General features: G+C 45.0%; 2 protein-coding genes across 9 annotated transcripts in view; one reads left to right on the top strand and one right to left on the bottom strand.

Annotated features, from left to right (window-relative positions):
- Window positions 1-12,847, top strand: part of Ttll3 (tubulin tyrosine ligase like 3) — a 24,249-nt gene extending 11,402 nt beyond the window's left edge. The window contains exons 9-14 of one of the 6 annotated variants that reach the window (XM_078033506.1): window positions 624-772; window positions 5,091-5,334; window positions 6,922-7,357; window positions 11,010-11,280; window positions 12,260-12,303; window positions 12,533-12,847. In XM_078033506.1, the coding sequence (XP_077889632.1) occupies window positions 624-772; window positions 5,091-5,334; window positions 6,922-7,357; window positions 11,010-11,280; window positions 12,260-12,303; window positions 12,533-12,832 (1,444 nt within the window). In that variant the 3' untranslated portion in view covers window positions 12,833-12,847. Of the gene's footprint in view, window positions 1-623; window positions 773-5,090; window positions 5,335-6,921; window positions 7,358-11,009; window positions 11,281-11,826; window positions 12,451-12,532 lie in introns of those variants that run through there. The other 5 variants (XM_021732025.3, XM_021732022.3, XM_021732029.3 and 2 more) reach the window with 5 other exon arrangements.
- The window catches only part of Rpusd3 (RNA pseudouridine synthase D3), a 25,791-nt gene extending 2,794 nt beyond the window's left edge, over window positions 1-22,997 (bottom strand). Inside the window, exons 1-9 of one of the 3 annotated variants that reach the window (XM_005333820.5) lie at window positions 22,853-22,997; window positions 22,397-22,536; window positions 21,213-21,257; window positions 20,976-21,075; window positions 20,536-20,643; window positions 20,369-20,453; window positions 20,039-20,162; window positions 19,505-19,644; window positions 13,501-18,720 (exon numbers count right to left, since the gene is read on the bottom strand). In XM_005333820.5, the coding sequence (XP_005333877.2) occupies window positions 18,529-18,720; window positions 19,505-19,644; window positions 20,039-20,162; window positions 20,369-20,453; window positions 20,536-20,643; window positions 20,976-21,075; window positions 21,213-21,257; window positions 22,397-22,536; window positions 22,853-22,977 (1,059 nt within the window). In that variant the 5' untranslated portion in view covers window positions 22,978-22,997 and the 3' untranslated portion in view covers window positions 13,501-18,528. Of the gene's footprint in view, window positions 1-13,500; window positions 18,721-19,504; window positions 19,645-20,038; window positions 20,163-20,368; window positions 20,454-20,535; window positions 20,644-20,975; window positions 21,076-21,212; window positions 21,258-22,396; window positions 22,537-22,852 lie in introns of those variants that run through there. The other 2 variants (XM_021732032.3, XM_078033508.1) reach the window with 2 other exon arrangements.

The raw sequence follows: 22,997 nt of genomic DNA, 5'->3' as shown, positions 1-22,997 counted from the left end.
GGGAAGAGAAAGGTAGGGGAGCTATGATACAGATGTGCTTCAGTGAATTAATCTAGAAGGGAACCCACCTATCAAGCATTGTTAGGTCTAGATAAAGAGGACAGGAATGCCAAAAAAGCACCTGCAGATGAACTAATCAGGCATTTGAATCCTGGTTCAGCCACCAAGTGGGTAGCCTTGGGCAAATACCCTAATTTTCCAAGCTTTAGTTTACTTTCCTCTAAAATGGGACAGGTGATACCTCCTTGAAAGGGCTGCTAGAGAATTAGAGATAATATATGGAAAGCCCTTGGTGTGGTGCCCCATCATTTGGAGCTGGAATGATTCAGTTTTAATAGGAAGGGAGTGGGCAGAAAATGGAATATTGGAGTGGAATGTGAACTGGGAAGTAAATGGGATTTACTCAGTCATTCCTATTGCTATGGTCTGGGCAAGAGGGCTCGTGGGGTGGCTTGAGGGTGAAGATGGAGGATTGAGAGAGATCAATGTGGATCTCTAGGGGGAAGGCATGACCAAGGTGGTTGAACCATGGCCTAGGGGGAAGGAGGATATGTCTCCCCTTGTCCTGCCCTCCTGCCTGCCCCCAGGCCTTGCCTTGCCCAAGTCCCACCATCTCTCCACAGTGAGGGGGCAGAACTCAAGCATCTGGATGCACAGGTCCAGCGCTGTGAGGATCTCCTGCAGCAGCTGCGGGCTGTGATGCCTCAGATTGATATGGAAGGGGACCGCAACATCTGGATTGTGAAGCCAGGAGCCAAGTCTCGTGGACGAGGTGGGGGATCAGCCTTTGCTTTTTGCACCAATACCCTGTGACCTTATCTCCCATTAGAGGCCAGGGAGGTTAATAGTGCCGTCTGCCAAACTGGATTGACAGCCCAGCTCTGTCACTAATATTCTTTGTGACCTAGAGCAAGTCACATCACCTATCTGAACCTCAGTTTCCTCCTTTGTGAAGTGAAGATTGATAAAGCCTTCTACGAGGTGAGATTAAATGCAGAGTACACCTTAAGTTGTAGGTCAGCATAGTCACCCCCATATGAGGGCTGCTGGGATGATAGTCCCAACTGTTCCTCTCCTGCCCCTGAGTTTGGATCAATGCTTTAGGTAAGTTTGGTGACACTCACAAGCACTTAGTTGCTTATTATCTAAAGGATCTCAGATTTCACCAGCACATCCCTATAGTCCTAAGGCCAGGATCCCTAGTTCAAGGTTAGCCTTCCCCTACTTAAAAGACTTCAGGCAGGGTTAATTAACCTTTTCTGTGCCTCATCATCATCACTGGTAAAATGGAGCCAATACTTCCTGAGAAGATTAAATGAGTATAATGTTTATAAAGCATTTAGAAGCCATGCATGGTGGCACATGCCTGTAATCCCAGCAACTGGGGAAGCAAAAATAAAATAAAAAATAAAAAAAGCTAGGGATGTAGCTTAGTGGTTAAATGCCCTTGGGTTTATTTCCCAGGACCAAAAAAAAGTACTTAGGTCCTGGACCTGTGCATAGTAACTGCCACATTGATGCTTCTATTATTAGCTGTTATTCTGACTCCTCAGCCAAGTGTGACTGGAATTTGAACAGGAAAGCCAGCAGTGCCTTAGCCCGGCCTTTAAAGACTGTGAAAGGATGCCCAAGAGCTAGAAAACAGATTTCAGTATCAGCTTCTTTCGAATACTGCTCTTGGGTGGGTTTTTTTATGCCAGGGTGAAGCCATTGCAGCTCCAAACATTGGAATGCTTCTCTTGAGGATGTCACATTAAAACCAGGAGGGCTGGAGATATAGCTTAATAGTCGAGTACTTGCCTAGCATGCTTGAGTCTCTGGCTTCAATCTCCAACACCACCAAAAGAAACTGTTAAACAACTATCATTCACAGTGGTACACACCTGTAATCCCAGCCACTGGGGAGTCTGAAGCAGGAGGATTTCAAGTTCAAGGCCAATATGGGCAACTTGGCACGAGACACTGTCTCAAAATAAAAAGGACTGAGGATAAATCTCAGTGGTAGAGCACCCCTGGGATCAATCCCACAAAACAACAACAACGAAAAAATCATTGGAGGATTCTTTTCTTTTTATACCTTAGAAATACTTGACTTTTTCCCCAATCATGAAAATATGTGTTTATTGTTTTAAAAAATAAAACAAAACAATATAGGAAATTAGAAGCAAATGTCCCTTGATTTCACCAAAAGATAACCTATTAACTTTTTTTTTAAAAGAGAGAGTGAGAGAGGAGAGAGAGAGAGAGAGAGAATTTTTAATATTTATTTTTTAGTTCTCGGCGGACACAACATCTTTGTTGGTATGTGGTGCTGAGGATCGAACCCGGGTTGCACGCATGCCAGGCGAGCACGCTACCGCTTGAGCCACATCCCCAGCCCAACCTATTAACTTTTTAATGTGTTTCTATCTACACTTGTTTCTATGCATTTGGTGTGTGTATTATAAGTCTTTCTCCTTTTTTAAATTTTTGGTACCAGAGATTGAACCCAGTGGCGCTTAACTCTGAGCCAACTCCCCAGCCCTTTTTATTTTCTATTTCGAGACAGGGTCTCACAAAGTTGCTTAGGGCCTTGCTAAATTGATGAGGCTGGTGTTGGAATTTCGATTCTCCTACCTCAGCTTCCTGAGCCATTGGGATTACACTGCACCTGGCAGTTATAATTTTTAAAAAACATTTCTGTTGAAGATGAACACAATACCTTTGTATATTTTATTTTTATGTGGTGCTCAGGATCAAACCCAATGCCTCACACGTGCCAGGCAAGCGCTCCACCACTGAGCTACAACCCCAGCTCAGCAGATGTAATCTTTTCTTATACAAGGCATTATGGTCTTGGGCGAGGCACAGTGTGCATACTTATAATTCCAGGGTCGGGAGGCTGAGGCAGGAAGACTGTAAATTCAAAGCCAGCCTCAGCAACAGCGAGGCACTAAGCAACTCAGTGAGACGGTCTCCAAATAAAATTCAAAAAAGGGGGCATGAGGCGCTCAGTAGTCGAATGCCTCTGAGTTCAATCCCTGATAACCACCCCACTCAGAAAAAATAAAAAGATATTATGTTCGTGGAAATCCTGATGATTGGTCTACCCACCACCCTTTTTTAAAAAAATATTTTTCTAGTTGTAGATGGTCACAATAACGTTTATTTTGTTTATATATTTTTATGTAGTGCTGAGGATCAAACCCAGTTCCTCACACATACGAGGCAAATGCTCTGCCTCTGAGCCACAACCTCAGCCCTACCCACCACCTTTTTAAAATATTTTTTTAGGGCTGGGGATGTGGCTCAAGCGCAGCACCACATACCAACAAAGATGTTGTGTCCGCCGAGAAGTAAAAAAATAAATAAATAAATATTAAAAATTCTCTCTCTCTCTCTCTCTCTCTCTCTCTCTCTCTCTCTCTCTCTCTATCTCTCTCTCTCCCCCCCCTCACTCTCTCTTTAAAAAAAAATTTAAAAAAGTAAAATATTTTTTTAGTTGACAATGGACCTTTATTTATTTATTTTTTAAATTTATATGTGGTGCTAAAATTTGAACCCAGTGCCTCACACATGCTAGGCAAGTGCTCCACCACTGAGCTACAACCCCAGCCCCATTCTGGCCCTTTAGGAAAAGATCGAGACTGGGAACCAGGCACAAGTTTTTCTGTGCCATTGGCAGGCAATAGGCTACTTTGGGCAAAGGAATGAGATTATTTGTGATTTTGTGTCTGGTGATATGATTCTGATATTTACTAGCATTAAAGCTATACCTTAAGCCAAACAAGCTGGTGCATATTCGAAATCCCAGTTCAGAGGCTGAGGCTGGAAGCTTGCCTGAGCCCAGGGTTCCAGACTAGTCTAAGCAACATAGTGAGAACCCTGTCTAAAAAGAAAAACCTTGATGGGCAGATTCAAAGTCTCTGGGACACAGGTCCGCTGTGTTAGCAAAGCAATAAAACTTCTTTTTTCCTTTTCCTCAAAAAAAAAAAAAAAAAAAGAACATTTTCTATCTAGAAGAAAGTCTAAAATAGATAATCATAATCAACAGGGGGTTGGGTAGGATTTGAACAAACACAATTTCATACATTCTTGCTGGGACTGAAAATTAGAAGAACATCTTTGGCAATATAAAATGAAGAATGTGGGGCTGGGATTGTGGTTCAGCAGTAGAGCACCCCCCCCCCAGCACGAGCGGGACCCAGGTTTGATTCTCAGCACCACATAAAAATAAAGGCATTATGTTATGTCCATCTACAAAATATATATATATATATATATATATATATATATATATATATATATATTCTCTCTCTCTCTAAAAAAAAAAAATTAAGAATGTACACACCCTTTGAGCCAGCAAACCGATGGCTAGAAATTTATTAAACAGGCGATAGTAATATGTGTTAACATTTATTGAATGTTTACCTTTTGCCAAGCCCTATCCCAAACCCTTATCCTGCTTTAATTTGTGTAATACTGTGTAACCAAGGCATGTTTATTCTCCCATAACCTGGAAGAAAATCCTTAAGGATTCCATAAATGTTTAGAAGCAGTAGTTGGTTGCCTCTGAAAAGGGAGATGTATTTTTAATATGCCATTTTTTTTACTAATTTTTGGGTTTTTTGGTTTATATTTTGTTAATTATTGGAGAAAAATAATATATGCACATACTTTTAAGCCCAGTACAAAAAATAAAAGCAGCAGCCCATTACATGGCAGGACACAGTGGCACATTCCTATAATTCCAGTGACTGAGACAGGAGAATCAAAGAGTTGAGGACAGCCTCAGCATTTTAGTGGGACCCTGTCTCAAAAAGTTTGGGGAATGTAGCTCAGTGGTAGAGCACCTCTGGATTTAATCCATAGTACCTCAAAAATAACAAAAAAATCGATACTATTCAGAAATTCTCAATGCATATATTCCTTTTTCAATCAACCCAAAATGACTTGTTACCAAAAAAATTAAAATCATTTTCAGTTTCCCAAAGGGAACAGGATACTAATTGACAAAAGACATCCTTACCCATGTGGCCTGACAGTTTTGTGGGGATAAGGGCCAGCCCAAGTTTGACCTCCTAGACCCTGATTACCCCTTTTCCTGCTAGGCATCATGTGCATGGACCACCTGGAGGAGATGCTGAAGCTAGTGGACTGCAACCCCATGATGATGAAGGATGGCAAATGGGTGGTACAGAAGTATATTGAGCGCCCCCTGCTCATCTTTGGCACCAAGTTCGACCTGAGACAGTGGTTCCTGGTGACCGACTGGAACCCACTTACTGTGTGGTTTTACCGCGATAGCTACATTCGCTTTTCCACACAGCCCTTCTCCCTAAAGAACCTGGACAAGTGAGCCCTACCACTCACCTCCCATGAACTCCCAGACTAGTTGGGGAGCTGGCAAAACAAAACAACACAACAACAAAAAAAAGCAATGAAAATATGCAGTGGAATCTATGCAGCATTGCTGGGTTCCAAACACAAACTGAGCAGGCAGGCAGGACCTCTATCCATCCAAGCATCTTTCCATCCAACAGATATTTACCAAGAATGTACCCTATGCCATTCATTATTCTGGGCACTTGGGATACAACAGAAACAAATGGAGATCCCAGCTCTTAAGTGCTCATATTCTAGCAGGGAGAAACACACAAGCATTGATATAATAGGATAAAGTGCAATATGTGTTTTAAAAAAAGAAAATATAGAACAGGATTAAGGGATGTCAGTGGAAATTCCAGAGGAGAAAGGCAAGATGTGATATTAATTTGGTTGGGGTGAGAGAAAACCTTGCTGAGGCTTCAGTTCAAATTCCATCTCTGTACCTTCCAAGCTGTGAGCCTTTGTTCAAGTGAAAATCTATTTAAGAGCTGGAGATGTAGAGTCCTTGCCTAGCATTTGTAAGGCCCTGAGTTTGATCTCCAGCACCACACATACAAAAATACTTGAACCTGGCTGGGCATGGTGGCACATGCTTGTAATCCTAGCAGTTCTGGAGATTGAGACAGGAAGACTGTGAGTTTAAAGCCAGCCTCAGCAACATAGTGAGGCCCTAAGCAAGACCCTGTCTCTAAATAAAATATAAAAAAGGGCTGGGAATGTGGCTTAGTGGTTTGAGTGCCCCTGGGTTCAATCCCTGGTACCAAAAACAAACAAACAAAAACCTTAAAGCTCACTTTCCACATCTGAAGAATGGAGGAAGGTAATATGAAAGTGAAAACTGTTGATTATCAAGTGCTTCATGTGTGATAGATGCTAAGCACTTTATGTACATAGTTATTTTTCATAAAAGCCCAATGCAGTAGGTACTATCATCCCTATTTTATAGGTTCAATGACTTGCCTAAGATCTTACAGCTAGTCAATGTGAAGATGGGCTTGACTTCATCTTGACAACTACAAGGCTTTATTCTTACCTACCTGCTTATCTTCCAGGCATTGGGAGGACAATCTGAGACTAGGCACAAGCACTTAATACTGTGGCTACCATGATTGGCACCCACAAAGCCTCCTGAGAGATAAAACTAATTGTCGCTCTAGAAGAATATAAGGTCCAGGCCTTTGTCATTCTTGTCCTCCCCAGTAGGGCCCTATTTCAAGTCGAACTGACCAGCCTGGCCCAGGGCCGATGTCGAAATTTTCCTGCCCTCCCTCATTTTGGAGAGGTGGGGCAGCAGGAGCTAAGCCCCAATTTTCTTTCTTTCCTATTTTTTTGGTAACTGGGATTGAACTCAGGCACTTGACCACTAAGCCATATCCCCAGCCCTATTTTGTAATTTATTTAAACACAGGGCTCACTGAGTTGCTTAGTGCCTCACCGTTGCTGAGGCTGGCTTTGAACTCACAATTCTACTGCCTCAGCCTCCCAAGCCGCAGAGATTATAGGCATGTGCCACCGTGCCCGGCTTGAATCCCAGTTTTCTACTTTGTGTTTCAGCTCTGTGCACCTCTGCAACAACTCTATCCAGAAGCATCTGGAGAACTCCTGCCATCGCCATCCCATGCTACCCCCAGACAACATGTGGTCCAGCCAGAAGTTCCAGGCCCACCTGCAGGAGATAGGGGCACCAAATGCTTGGTCCACTGTCATCGTGCCTGGCATGAAGGCTGCTGTGATCCATGCGCTTCAGACCTCCCAAGACACAGTACAGTGTCGGAAGGCCAGCTTCGAGCTCTATGGTGCTGATTTTGTATTTGGTGAGGATTTCCAGCCCTGGTTGATTGAGATCAATGCCAGCCCCACCATGGCACCCTCCACAGCTGTCACCGCCCGGCTCTGTGCCGGTGTACAAGCAGACACCTTGCGTGTGGTCATTGACCGGCGGCTGGATCGTAACTGTGACACAGGAGCCTTTGAACTCATCTATAAGCAGGTAAGGTGGAGGTGGAGAACTCCAGGGAATGTGCCTTCTTTTCTAGGCTGCTCCAAAATGAAGCACAGGGCTCTGCAGTCAGACCAGTTCAAAACCTGGGCTTGAGGCTGGTTTTGCCAAGTTGTCCTAGTATATAACCACATCCCCTCCTCAGTTTCCTCATCTGTAAAAATAGAGATATTACCATCTTTCTCATGAGCTGAGTAAATACAATGAGTTAATTTGCCTGGATAATACTTCTAAAAGGCATGGACTCTGCGACATCCTTGGATTCAAATCCTGGATCACTAACTAAGCTGTATAACTTCAAACAAATTCCCAACCTCTAGGTGGTCTGTTTATTCATCTATAAAGCAAGAACAAAAATACTACCTAATTCATAAGATTATAAGAATTAAATAGTTAATATAAGTGAGGTACTTCAGAATAGTGCCTGGCATACAGTAAATGCTGTACAAGTTTTAGCTATTGTTATAACCTAATAAGATTGTTATTTCATGAAAAATAGCATCACTTGTAAAGTGCCTGGATTATATATAGTAAGAGTTGATTACAGGCAGCTGCTATTATTTTTAATAATCTTTTGGGAGTACTGAGGACTGAACCCAGGATCCCTTTACTACTGAGCTACTTCCCAGCTTCTTTTTTTTTAATATTTATTTTTTAGGTGTAGTTGGACACAATACCTTTATTTTATTTATTTATGTTTATGTGGTGCTGAGGATTGAACCCAGGGCCTTGAATGTGCTAGACAAGCGCTCTACCGCTGAGCTACAACCCCAGCCCAGCTCTCTATTTTATAGGATAAGGTAGGGTTCTTAAAAATTAGGACTGGAATTGGGTGTGGTGGCACACACCTGTAATCTCAGCGGCTTGGGAAGTTGACACAGGAGGATCGCAAATTCAAAGCCAGCCTCAGCAATGGTGAGGTGCTAAGCAACTCAGTGAGACCCTGTCTCTAAATAAACTACAAAACAGGACTGGGAATGTGGCTTAGTGCCTGAGTGCTCCTGAGTTCAATCCCTGGTACCCCCTCATACCCCCAAATAAAATTAGGGCTGGACAGTTCATGAGAATGAGACAAAAGGACTGTGAATTTAAAGCCAGCCTCAGCAGTTTAGTGAAGCCCTAGGCAACTCAGTGAGACCCTTTCTCTAAACAGAATGTAGAACAATCAGTTGGAAAGCTATTTTCAGTTTTGTTTTTTTTTTTTTTTTGAGCTTAGGAAGTAATTTATTTTTTTCAGTTAAGGATCTTCTGACCAGCATTCTGTTTCTGTCAAAGTTTGGTTATATACAGGAAAGGTGCTGATCCTATGAACTACCCCATTCTCTCTGGGATTATAGGCATGTGCCACTGCACCTGGCTCCAAATGTCTTTTATTGCTGATTTGTTTTTTAGGCCAGTGTGTAATCACACCCTGTACTGGTGGTTTTGTCTCTAATCTTTTTAAATCTAGGACAGCTCCACTACCCCCCCCCATCATTTTGATCTTTTGAAGGGACCAAGCTGGTTGTTTTATAGAACTGTCCTACATCCTGGATTTATCAGATTGTTTCCTTGTGGTGTCATTTACTTGGTCTTCTGTTATCTAGATGTCCTGTAAACTAGAAGTTGGGTCAAACAGCTTGAATGAGGTTCAGGTAAAATATTTTTAGCAAAAATACAACAGAGGTGACTCTGGGTACCTCTTGTGACATCACAAGGAACCTACTGTTAGAGTGTCTCATGATAGATTAATGATGCTGAATTTGACCATGGGTTAAGGTAGTGGCTACCACGTCTCTCCATTGGAAGCTCTTCCTACCTTATTAATTATATTGTGTATTAGTCCATTTTCTGTTGCTAATAACAATACCATACACAGGAAAAATTATAAAGAAAAAAGGCTCGTTTGTGCTCACAGTTCTAGATGTGCAAGATCAAGAAGCCACATTTGCTTTTTTTGGCTTTCTTGCTGGCAGTGTCCCAAGGTGGTATAAGACATCATATGTCAAGAGACAGAGGCACTGGAATGTAGTTCAGTGATACAGCACTTGCCTAAGCACATGCATAAGGTCCTTGGTTCCATTCCCAGTACCATACAAAAAAAAAAAAAGAGAGAGAGACCCTGGCGCAGCAGCGTGCACCTATAATCCCAGATAATCAGGAGGATCACAAGTTCGTGTCCAACCTCAGCAATTTAGTGAGGTCCTAAAAAAAGAGAGACAGAGAGACATGCATATGTGTCTGTGTGCCACCAACGTTTAATCATTCAGGCTCTACCCTGATGACTTTATCTAATCCTAATCACCTCCCAAAAGCCTGACCTCTAAACATCATAGTCAGATTAAGTTCCCCCCTCTTAATAACTCACTATGGTGATTATATTTCAAGACATAAACCCTTGAGGGACACTCAAAACATCCAAACATAGCACTTTGTAAGATGGTACTTTGGCTGTCTTCAACTTACCCATTTCCTGTCATACTTTCTACTTGTTTTGATATCCAGTTTTGATTCTTACCTATTAGAGTTCCAATTTCTAGTTTTATTGTTCACTCTACGTTTATTAAATGAGGTTTCTGCCAGGTGTGGAGGTGCATGCCAGTAATCCCAGAGGCTCAGGAGGCTGAGGCAGGAAGATTGTGAATTATTCAAAGCCAGCCTTAGCAATTTAGCAAGGCCCAAAGCAAGTTAACAAGACCTTGTCTCAAAATAAAACATTAAAAGGGCCAGGGATGTGGCTCAGTGGTAAAGTGCCCCTGGGTTCAATCCCTGCTACCAAAACAACAACAAAAAAGAGGTTTCTTCTGTAAAGATGACCTTTCTCCAATCACCTAGGGCTATTTGGTAGCTCAGGTTTTGCAATGGTTTTATTCATTTATTCATTTATTTCAAAACTCAGGGTATTCTACCACTGAGCTACATCTCCAGCCTTCTGCTTTTTATTTTGAGACAGGTTGGCCTCAAACTCATGATCCTCCTGCCCCAGCCTCCCGAGTAGCTGGGACTATAGGTGCACATAACCATACCAGGTGTGCTCTGCCTTCTTTATTTATTTTTATGTGGTGCTGAGGATCGAACTCAGTGCCTCACATGTGCAAGGCAAATGCTTTACCAACTGAGCTACAACCCAGCCCCAATGCTCTGCCTTCTTTAAGGCTCTTAGTTTCTGCTCCCCCGTAACTTGAGTTCATATAAGGTTCCAGGCAGTCTCTAAGCCTGCTGTCTATGTGGGTATCATAAGTCAAATTCTCTCTGTAGAGACTCTGATTGTTGGCAGTGACTTGTAGAACACAGCCACACATATTTCATCATGAACTGGGAGCACAAGGAAACTGAGAGGGCAGTAGATGTGGAGGTGTGGTTGTGGGGACTTGACTGGAATTCCCTCCTCTTCTGAGTTACTAGTCCCTGGGGCTCTGTGACTTCTTGATCCCTCTAGGATTAAGGGATCTCCCAGAGGACAGAGGTGGGCTTCCCATTTCTCAGCTCAGTTTTGATTCTTACCTATTTTATTAGAATTGCAAAAAATGCAAATTTCTAATTTTATTTTTCATTCTACATGACCAGGTGCTTCAGAGGTGAATTCTATCCATCTCTGCCCTGGGTCCTGCTGCAAGGATTCCAACACAACTGACAGGGCCTTGTCTCTTCTTCTTGTCCACAGCCTGCAGTGGAGGTGCCCCAGTATGTGGGTATCCGGCTCCTGGTGGAGGGTTCCACCATCAAGAAGCCCACGGCACTGTGTCATCGGCGGATGGGGGTCCGCCCATCACTCCCTCATCTGCTAACCCAGCAAGGCTCTGGGGAAGGCAAGGAGCTAGGGACCCCTACCCACAGGTCAGCTTCCAGGAAAGTTGCTGGGTCCAGGAGCCAGGGGCACATTGAGAAGCCAGACTCCACTGCTACCACCTCCGTCCCCGGGAAGGGGAAGAAAGGCAAGACAAAAAGTGCCACAGCCCTGCTCTGCCCCATCCCCCATAAGTGGGACCCTCCCCCAAAACCAAAATGGGCTACATTGTTACCATGACCTGTGTTAGTGGGAACAGGCAGTCTCATTCCTTGAAAAGACTGCCACTGAGTATGAGGATGACCTCAATCCCTGGGTAACAGCATTCCCTCAAACACCCGTGTCCCAAAGTGATTTCTTCTGTTCTCTAAGCCCCTCAACCACTTGGATTTGCCCTACCACCAGAACCACCAATAGAAGGAAAGAACCACTACTCACAAAGTAATCTTTTAAAATATACAGCCAAGTAAGCATTGTCCTCTCCAGAGTCTGTCACCCTGCCTGGACTCAGTCCCAGGGTGCTCAGTCTCCAGAGTCCAGGCTTTTGCCACAGCAGTATTCTTCCTTTGCTTCCATGCAGAATGGCCTTTGGGGAAGAAACTAATCACTTAAATGTTCACTACCACTACCTAACCAGCTCCTTTAGTCTTCACAGCAACCTAGTGAGATAGGTGCTATCGTCCCCATTTTCCAGCCGAGGTAGCAGAAAGTTTAAGGAAGTTGCCTGAGGTTGCACAGCCCAGAAGGGGCAAAGCTGGGATGCAGACCCAGGTCTGTTGGACTCCAAACCCTGGATTCTTCCCACTGCCTCTGGAGGAGGAACCGGGAGGGCTCCACTGCCCTCACCCTGCCCCTGTCTTCCCTACCCTGTGCACATACCCTGTTGGGCAGCAGGGCAGCTGGTCAGCCTCTCTAGGCCCTCACAGCTTCCCTTGCTCCCACAGCCCCTTACCACTTCCCCAGCCTCCACGCCAAGGCACGGCTTCCTTCTTCCTGTGTGCTCCAACCCCAGGGGCGCATCCTCAGAGTGCAGCCCTGCAAACTGGTGGGCACTAAGGCCCTGTCGCCCACAGGCAAGGCCCTGATGACTATACCAACGGCCAAGGTTATGATTTCCCTTCCACCAGACTCTGACCTCAAGATGGCACCCAGCATCCCAAAACCAAGAAAGGTGGGCCTGGATCAATGACTCATACCCTGGTGGACAGTGCTGAGCACTGGGGTCAGGGCTGGAGGGCACAGGCAGAGAGCAGCTCCCAGGCTGCCCAGAGGGTGTGGGTTTGTCCCTTTCTCAGCAAGGGACCAATATCAGATAAAAGGGAAGGACTTGTCCCCCTCAAAACCCCTTCCTATACAGATTCCTGATCATCTCTCCCTTTCTCCCCCCCTTTCACACCGAGGCTGTTGCTCCCAAGCGCCTTCGAGGTCCCCAACCTGCCCGTGTCTTGTGGCCTCAGACCTTTGAAGTCGGAACTCTTCCCAGCACTCACAGGAAGGTCAAGGGCAAAGGCAAGTTGAAGGCCAGACTCTGCGACAAACCCAAGGCAGAGGCATACCCTGTGAAGAGGCTGAGCCATCCTATATCCCTGCCCCTTACTGATACATTCCAGAAGCTGAGGGGTACAGAGGTTATGAGGCTAGGGAAATCTTGCTCTGTTCTTGTGGGGCACTGCCTCTGTCCTGGATCTAGCACCAAATAAAGAGGAGGAAACGAACTGTGGAATTGTGGTAGGCTTTGGCTCCACCACTATTGGGTGAAAAACAGATGGGGTGAAGTCTCTACCCAACAGTCCAGATCAAGAGCTAGCAGCAGCCATAATTCCCACTTAGTGACAGACATGGGACTTCCTGTTCAGATACTTCCTTGGTATGTCTGAGCCTTCACTTATATATATATATGAGGAAACTAAGTCTGAACAAGAAGATGTGGCTTGACCAAGATCACAAGGCAGTGAAAAGTCAGGGACACATTGCCAGACTGTGGACCACTGGGAATCCCTAGCCCCAGAGGCTGAGCTGGGCTGGCAGAATGACATCCAGTGGGCATAGAAACATTTACGATACAACACAGGGAAAAGGGTGGACCTTGCTGAAACCCCAGCCTTTCTCCAGAGGGTGTGGGTTTGTCCCTTTCTCAGCAACAGACTAATATCAGGTAAAATGAAATATCCAACAAACCACATCTGTGTGTAAAAATTTGGTATTACCTAGTCTTAATGGATTGAATGGTGGCCCCCTAAAAGATATGTCTGTCACCTGCATGTATGTCCTTAAACAGGCAAGGAGTTTTGTAATTGACGATCTTTTTTTTTTTTTTTTAAGAGAGTTGCTCTTTATTTATTTATTCATTTATTTTTTAAAGAGAGAGTGAGAGAGAATTTTTTTTTATTGTTGGTCGTTCAAAACATTACACAGTTCTTAATACATCATATTTCACAGTTTGATTCAAGCGGGTTATGAACTCCCAACTTTACCCCGTATGCAGATTGCTGTATCACATCAGTTACCCTTCCATTGATTGACATATTGCCTTTCTAGTGTCTTATGTATTCTGCTGTCAGTCCTATTCTTTACTATCCCCCCTCCCCTCCCTCCCCTCCCCTTTTCGAGAGAGAATTTTTAATATTTATTTTTTAGTTCTCGGCGGACACAACATCATTGTTGGTATGTGGTGCTGAGGATCGAACCCGGGCTGCACGCATGGCAGGCGAGCGCGCTACCGCCTGAGCCACATCCCCAGCCCAATTGACAATCTTGAGATGAAAGCACCCCAGATTATCTGAGTGGTCTCTAAACCCAACAATAAACATCTTTATAAGAATCAGAAGAAATGATAAGAGATATGGGAGCCAAAAAATCCTACTTCCATTTTCTTAGATCCTGACTAGATCATAGAATTAAATTACATAAGCTATATTAACAAGAGAAAATATGCCTATAAATTTAATGTAAGTTTGACTTGGCATGGGAGCCCTTATAAATGAAGACCCAAAGAGGCACAGTCAGTTACTTATGATTCCGGCTCAGATAAAGAATAGTTGTGAAGAAGCCACTAAATTATGCAAGGAGGATTAAAAGATGGGAGTTGTTTATTTGCCATGCTTGGGATGGAACCCAGAGCCTCACACGTCCTACACAGGCACTCAACCATCGAGCTACCATCCTCAGCCCTGGAGTTATTTAGAATTCTCTTGGTTTTGACATCTTAGGTATAAGTAGGGATGCTGTATATTTCTAGCACAGGGAGAGTACCTTTCATATTGGAATGGAGTTTCATCTGCTTTTAAGAAGCTGCACAAAGGTCAAATTGATGTTTTTCTATTTTGCCTAATAGGGATGGAACCCAGGGCCTATTAGGCTATGTGAGTTCTCTGCTACTGAGCTACACACACAGCCCGAAAGTGATCTCACACCTACTGCCTTTCAAGTTCCATACAGTCAATCTGCCAGGGTGGATTTTTTTTCCCCCTCCCAGCACTGGGGATTGAACCCAGAGAGAGTTGACCACTAAATGATATCCCCAGCCATTTTAACTTTTTTTATTTTTTTTTAAATTTTTATTTTTTAGTTTTTAGCAGACACAACATCTTTGTTTGTATGTGGTGCTGAGGATCGAACCCGGGCCGCACGCATGCCAGACGACCGAGCTACCACTTGAGCCACATCCCCAACCTTAACTTTTTATTTTGACAAGTAACTGGGATTATAGGCCTACACCACTGCACCTGGCCCAGGGTGGTATATTTTTTAACTCCTTCAATGACCATGTGAAACTGGGTGTGGTGGTGCCTACTTGTAACCCCAGCTACTTGGGAAGTTGAGGAAAGAGGATTACAAGTATAAGGCCTGCCTGGGCAACTGAGTGACACCCTGTCTCAGAATTTTATAGAAAGACTGGGGATATAGCTCAGTGGTAGAACATTTGCCTAGCACGTGTAAGGCCCTGGGTTCAATCTCCAGCACACACAAAAAAAGAAAGACAAATTAGTATGGGATACTGAAAACCACAGAAGAATATAGGAGTGGTTCTCTCCTAGAGCTCTTCATTTTGGATTTGCCGCCTTGGTTTTGGATTTCTGGTCTCCCAAAAGGAGAAAACCCACTTCTATTTTTTTTTTTTTTTTTAACTATTCAAGCTTGTGGTAATTTGTTAGGGCAGCTCTAGGCAGCTTTTTTTTTTTTTTTTTTTTTTTTTTTTAAGAGAGTGAGAGGTGGAGAGAGAGAGAGAATTTTAATATTTATTTTTTAGTTTTCGGTGGACACAATATCTTTGTTTGTACGTGGTGCTGAGGCTCTAACCTGGGCCGCAGGCATGCCAGGCGAGCACGCTACCGCTTGAGCCACATCCCCAGCCTCTCTAGGCAGCTCTTGACACTAGTCAAGTTGAAGGTATAAATGCTATGACCCAGAAATTCTTGTATCCCTGAACCAGGAAATGAGTGCAAGCAGTTTCACAGTAGCTTTGTGGTGACAACCAAAAGATGTAACTGTCCAATTAATGGTAGAATGGATAATTGTGGTCTGTTCAAATTCTGGAATTCAAACTTACATGCCATACAAGACAACTGCAGGTCACAATGTAGAAGAAGAGCAGGTTGCAAAAGAATACACACAGCCTGAGCTCTTTTTTGTTTGATAATTTTTGGTACCTGGGACTGAACCCCAGGGCGCTTAACCACTGAGCCACATCCCCAACCCTTTTTATTTTTCATTTTGAGAAAAGATCTCACTGAGTTGCTTAGGGCCTCTCTAAGTTGCTGAGGCTGTTCTTAGACTTGTAATCCTCATGCCTCTGCCTCCAAAATCACTGGGATTACATGTATCTGTCACCATACTTGGCAGCATGAGCCCTTTTATAGAAGCATCAAAAACGACAAAAATGTAGGGTGTGGTTGGAGCACACCTGTCATCCAAGCAGCTCAGGAGGCCAAAGCAGGGAGATCACAATTTAGAGGCCAGCCTTGGCAACTTAATGAGACCCTCACAAACTTAGTGAGACACTGTTTGAAAATAAAAAAGGGTTAGGGCTGGGCACAGTGGTGCATGCCTGTAATCCCAGGGGTTCGAGAGGCTATGAAGCAGGAGGATTGTGAGTTCAAAGCCAGCCTCAGCAATTTAACGAAGCACTTAGCAACTCAGCAAGACCCTGTCTAAATAAAATATAAAAAAGGGCTGGGATGTAGCTCAGTGGTTGAGCATCCCTAGGTTGAATCCTCAGTACCAAAAAAAAAAAAAAAAGGATTAGGGATATAGCTCACTGGTAAAGTACCCTTGGGATCAATCGCCAGTACCAAAGGTGGGGGGAAAAAGGCAAAATGAAGAGTATTGTTTAGAGATACTTAAGCATGTAGTATAACTTAGAAAGAAAAGCAAGGAACGAATCCTTGAAAGTTGAAAAGTGGCTTCTAACCTAGACTGAACAGAACCCCTTAGGGATCTTTTTTTAAAAGACTGATTGCTTGGGGGGGGGTGTAGCTCAGTAGTAAGGGGGTATGCTTAGCATGTGTGAGGAAGCCCTGGGTTTAATCCCTAGCACTGCAAAAATAAACAAGCATTGCAGTCAGGATCTCCATGCCAAGCCAATTAGGTTAGAACCTTTCAGCTGCAGAATCATGGGGAGTCCTAGGGATTTAAACTTCCTAGGAGGGGAGGAGGATTCTAACATGGGCTCAGGGTTGGGAATGTTGCTCTGCAGAAAGGAGAGGGAATATATCTATGTGCTCCAAGTGGGGTTTATATGAGTATCATTTTATCATTAGTCTTTGATATTTTAGGCATTATCACCATGTTTGATATATTTCAAAAAGTTTTGTGTGGGGAGCGGCTAGGGATGGAATCCAGGGCCTCCTACATGCTAAGCATAAGCTCTACCACTGAGCTACATCCCAAGCCCTACTCTATGTCACTTCTTTTTTTGAGGGGGTACTCAGAATTGAACCCAGGGACACGTTACCACTGAGCTACATATATTTCCAGCCTGTTTTATTTTTTATTTTGAAACAGAGTCCTGCTAAATTTCCCAGGCCTGGAATTATGATCCTCCAACCTCAGTCTCCTGGGTCACTGGGATTACAGGCAAGCACCACTGAGCCCAGCTGTTTCACAATTTTTTATTTTATTATTTATTTATTTGGTTCTGGGGATTGAACCCAGGGGTGCTTAACCAATGAGTCATATTCCTAGCAATTTTAATTATATATTTTTTATTTTTATTTATTTATTTATTTTTTTTTTTAGAGAATTTTTAATTTTTACTTCTTAGTTCTCGGCGGACACAACATCTTTGTTGGTATGTGGTGCTGAGGATCGAACCCGGGCCGCACGCATGCCAGGCGAGCGCGCTACCGCTGAGCCACATCCCCAGCCCAATTATATATTTTTTAATTTGAGACAGAGTCTCAGTCACTTAAATTGCTGAGACTGTTCTTTTTTTTTTTTTAAAGAGAGAGAGAGAGAGAGAGAGAATTTTTTTAATATTTATTTTTTAGTTTTCAGCAGACACAACATCTTTGTTGGTATGTGGTGCTGAGGATCAAACCCGGGCCGCACTCATGCCAGGCAAGCGTGCTACCGCTTGAGCCACATCCCCAGCCCTCTGAGACTGTTCTGGAACTTGCAATCCTCCTGCCTTAGCCTCCCAAGCCTCTGGGGTTACACCACCAAACCTAGCCTCACATTTTTTTTTTAAAGTAAAAAGTCTAATATATCCACTTAGATGGAGATACCTGGAGTAGTCAGTTTCATAGAAAGTAGAATGGTGGCTACCAGGGACTGGGAGTGGGGGAAATTATGAGTTAGTGTCCAGTTGGGTACGAAGTTTCACTTTCAGAAGATGAAGACCTTTCTGGAGGTCGACAGTGGTTTTGGTTATAGAATACATTAAGTACACAATTACCAGGGAGCTTGAGGCAGGAGCATAACTTGAGCCCAGGAGTTTGAGGATAACCTAGGCAACATAGCAAGACCTCATCTCAAAAGAGAGAGAAATGGTTAAGATGGTAAGTTATGGTGTATTTTTTTTTAACCACAATTTTAAAAAATCTAACATCTCTTCCTAGTCAGGTTCAAAACAGAAACTGCCAAATAAAAAGACCACATATTCAAATCAGCAGAAAGCATGGTCCATGGTAAATATTTACTTTCTCAGCAAATCTCCAAATCCAGATCATGAGGTGTAGGAGCTTCTATTATTTCAAGTCCAGACAGAAGTCACTTGCCCAACACCACACAGCAAGCAAGAGACCTAACCAGGTTTGCCTGATCACAGAGCCCAGGACCTTACATCATGGCCTTTACCATGTTGAACACTGATCTCATTCTCTTTGGGCCTGGCTGGCCACAGGCCCTTTCCCCTCAGTGTACTCTGCTCTCCAGCTATGGGGTCAGGAACAGAGGCCTATTGTTGGCAGAGCCCCAGGTATTGCAGGGTCCTGGAGAAATAAGGGGGCAGGGGTGCCAGAAGCTCCATGGGGGTGTCCCTGGGCCCAGGGCCTGGGAGGAGAAGACGATGCAAGTGAAGGTGCAAGGGCAGCTGGGAAGACTGGGAGGGAGTCAGGTGCAGGCATCTGAGGAGACCTTCATCCAGGACCTGGAGAGGAGTGAGTGAGCACTCAGCCACCCATGTTCCCACCAGCTAAGGACCAGCTCTAACCTAAATGGTAGTGAAGTGAGCACTTCCTCCCTCCTCCTCCCCTTCCTCTTATGGCCTACAGCTATTATTCATTTCCTCTCTCTGTAGGAAGACACACATGCATGCACACACACACACTGGTTTGGGATCCACCAAACCAGTTTTCTCCTGGGTGCACAGCTAAAGTTTCTTCTGTAACCCCTCATGCAGTTTGATAAGGCCATGTGATTGAGCTCTAGCCACTGAGTGGAAGTACACATGCCACTTCCAGACCTGTTTCATAAAATCCTCATCCATATGAATCTACACTGTCATCATCTGGCTGGATTATCAACAGCCTGGGCTCCTGAGTGCCTGGAACAAAGCCCGCTCCACATCCACTCCCATGTAATAGATTTCATGTAAGGAGGAGATCACTGATTCAGAGCCTGGACGTCAGGATTACTTGTTAGAGTAGGCAGAGCAGCCCTCATACACACAACCTGTGTTACTCCCCTGCACCAGACTCAAAGAATAGCAGACTTAGAAGGGCTTTTAGAAATCAGACACTTCAACTCCCTTATTGAACAGATGGGCAGAATGAAGCCCAAGAAAGCAAGTGTTTGAGCCACACAGCAAGACAGGGGTACAGACAGCCCTGGAGGCCAAGAGGGTTGTCTCCTAGTCCCAAGCTACATAGCTAATATCTGGAGATGCTGGCCACCCTCACCCCCAACCCTGGAAGGAAGTAGGAGCTTGGTACCTGATTCTGGGGCTTGGTGCTCTGGGCTGACAACAGGAAGCGCTGACCCAGGACAGTGCCCAGGCGAGCAGAATAGGTGTGGTCCCCAAGCAGAGGGCAGAGTTGCAGCATCATGTGTACCTGCAGCTGACCAGGGAACACTGGGTGACAGGACACAGGAGAGATAATAGGCAGCTCCTTTTTTCATCTCAGCCAGGACTATCCGCCCTGCTCCCCTCTGGGGAAACACTACCCCATTCTCAGATCACAAGGAGGCGGTGAGGTAGCCCCTGCCTTCTGGGCAGGGCACAGGAGCAGCTCCTGGCAATGTACCTAGCCTCTGGGGCTCCACCCTGATGTCTCCACCTACTGGCAATGAGGACTGCTCTTTCCTGCTGGGGTGCTCAACTGTGGAGAGTGACACTGGAGTGGTCACTTATACCCTTAGGTCCATCAAATGCCCCCCAGGCTTTTAGGGAGTCACCCTCTTTCACCCACCCACCTTGCCTCCCAGATCTAAGTACAATTCTAAAGGCCGTGAGGCTCCAGACCCACCTGTCAGTGGCTGCAGCTGGACCAGGGCACAGCCTGAGCCTGTGGCCATCACACGGAAGTGGCTGAGAGTCCTTTTGACTCCTTCCAGGATGTCCTTTCGGGATGGGGACTTTACTGGAACTACCTGTGGTGTGAGCAAACTTCACATATACCTGGGAGCTATACCCAGTTCCCAATAGACTCAGGCTAGGCCCATAGTATAAGAGAAGGTCACCCACTTATGTTACGGGACAAGAGAGAGCCAGCCACCCCAGTCTGGACCTGGGATTCCTCTGCAGGACTAATATATCTGGAGGGACCCCTCTACTTCCCTGCCAGTCCCCAACTCACGAGATTGACGCCATCAAAGCATTCCAACCTCAGGGCAGCCTGGATCTTCCCCTCAGCAGTAGCTGGGATCCCATTGGTGATGGCACTGAGAATGGTGACAGGAGGAGGTCACCAAGTGGCTTTCTGGGACCTCCCTTCTGTTCTAGAAGCCTTCCCCTCACTCTCACCAGTAGGTGGCTGTGGGTTTCTGGGCCTTCCTTGAGTGGGTGAAGAACTTCTGGAGGCGGCTTGCTGTCTGGGGACAACTGGAGAGAAGTACAAGCCCAGAGGCTTCCCTAAAAGAACAGGATAAATCACACAGGTTACTTTGGGCTTGCTCACAAAAAAGGAGACCCTATGAAGGAACAATGACTCACTTAAGGGCAAAAAGAAACGCCAGGACTATCACCCAGACTTCCTGAGAAAAAAGGAAGGTCTCCCCTTGTTGAATACCAAGACTATGTAGCTCAATGTATTTCTCATTTTGCCCTTGCTCCCAGGGAACTCAAGCGTCAAATGTCAACAATGAGCCCCAATTACTAAGTGTCTACCAAATGCCTGGTGCTGTACCTGGAATTTTACATATACTAACTGTCAAATAATTATATTCTCTATCTGCATCACTTACTTCCCAGGTGCTTGGACAATGTGAAGCTCCTGCTCGCTGAGCCCCAGGGACTGACTCAGCTCTGGCAGCACTGAGAGCAATGTAAGCTCTCCTGATTTTCCTGGAAAATAAGAGGGGAAAGTACAAGTTTCTGCCATAGGCCAAAGCTGAATTCCACCATCCCCTTCTATTCATATTCCCCATCTCAGACACATTGAACCCCCTATAGAATTTCCTCCCCATAGCCCTTGCTCATACCTGTCACTGGCAGACCCTGGGGCTTGTTCAATGTCACTAGGGGTCCTGAAACATATATTGCAAGAACAGCAACAAAGGCAATGTTAAATCTTTATGCAGAACTTAAGAATTTACAAAGCACCTTCCCATTCATCTTACCATGGGACACCACAAGGACGCTCAGACAAGAGTTATCAACCTCACATAAGCCAAACTTCCTGCCACCTCAGGGCCTTGGCACTTGCTGTTTCCACTGCCCCAGATTTTCACAGGCCTGGCTCCATATCATCCTGGCTCAAATGTCATGAAACAGAGGTGTGAATTCCCAATGTACTGTGTCCCCCCACCCAGTTCCTTGCCATCATAACATCCTGATTAACAGACTGATTTTTGTGGTACTGGGGATAGAACCTAGGGGCACTTTCTTTACTCCTGAGCCATATCTCCAGCCCCCACCTTTTTTTTTTAACTACTTTTTTTTTTTTCTTTTTGTACTGAGGATTGAGCCCAGGGGCACTTTATCACTGAGCTTCATCCCCAGTCCTTCTTAATTTTTTATTTTGACCCAAGGTCTAGCCAAGTTGTCCAGGCTGGACTTGAACTTACAATCTTCCTACCTTAGCCTCCTGTGTCTCTGGGATTACAGGCATGATAACACTGTTTTAATTTATTCAAAGCACTGATCACTAGTAACATTTACTTGCTGATTAAGCAATTTCTCTCACTAGAAGTAGGATAGGAACCATTTCTCTCACAGCACTGCAGAGTCCACCCAGGACAGTGGGTGGCACATGTTCAGCACATAATTGAGGAAATGAACAAATCATTAAAGGTTCAGAGTTTACCAAAGTTCAGGAAAATGAGGTTATTTTTCAAATGTCACACAGCAAACTGCTTACAGAATCTAGATACATGTGACTCCAAAGTTAGTATTTTGACAATCAATGAACAATTTATTATTACAGCAATTTTTGTTACTGATTGCCTACTATTGGTAAGACTGCCTGGTTATTTACACCCCCGCCCCACCACCCTATTCCCATTATGCTGAGGCTCAGAGAGATTATGTGGCTAGTCGCAGTTTACGCTGCTAGTGGGAAACAGAAAAGGATTTGGCTCCAGGGCTGTAGCCAACACCCCAGAAGGCTGGCTCAGGAGTGAGTCTCTGTTCTGGGTCTCTGTGCAGCAGTCCCTCCATCCCTCACCTTTCTGGTCCACCACGGCTTCCCTAAGCACATCAACCAGCTCCTCCCTGCTGAGGTTCTTTAGCTGCAGCACCCCCGGGAAGGGCTGGTCCCGGGGGACACCCGACCGTTTACTGGAGCCCTGTGGTTGCAGCTGATTCCTGGAAGAGGTGGGAGAAGCAACAGGGGAATCACTGGTTTGGCGAAGTTCATTCCATTTCTATCTCCGCCCACCTCTTCTCAAATCCTGCCTCCTCCAAAAGCCTCAAAATACCCAAGCTGGGTTTTTGGGAAATTGAGGTTCGACTTTAACTTCCACAGCGGAAGGATCTAAGGTTCAGAGAGACCCAGGAACTAGTTTAGGGTCACACAGCGGAACCAGGATTAGAACCTACAACGTACGTAAATCCTTATTTTGTACATCCCCTCCCCCTGTCGTAATCTCCCTCCTACACGAAGGTGAGGGAGTTTAATCACCGAGATTTGGTGCTATAGCCTGAATCCTTGGGCGGTGCGTGGGCCCCCAGGCCCCTCCACCAGCCACTCGTGCCCCGACCCAAAATACGGAAGCCACCCATCTTCTGAATAAGACTAGTGCGCATGTGCGTTCAGAAGGGCATCC

This window comes from Ictidomys tridecemlineatus, chromosome 16, assembly GCF_052094955.1.
Source record: "Ictidomys tridecemlineatus isolate mIctTri1 chromosome 16, mIctTri1.hap1, whole genome shotgun sequence".
NCBI classification, from domain to species: Eukaryota; Metazoa; Chordata; class Mammalia; order Rodentia; family Sciuridae; genus Ictidomys; species Ictidomys tridecemlineatus.
Note: the sequence above shows the minus strand (reverse complement) of the source record. Positions and strands in the feature narration are given on the sequence as shown.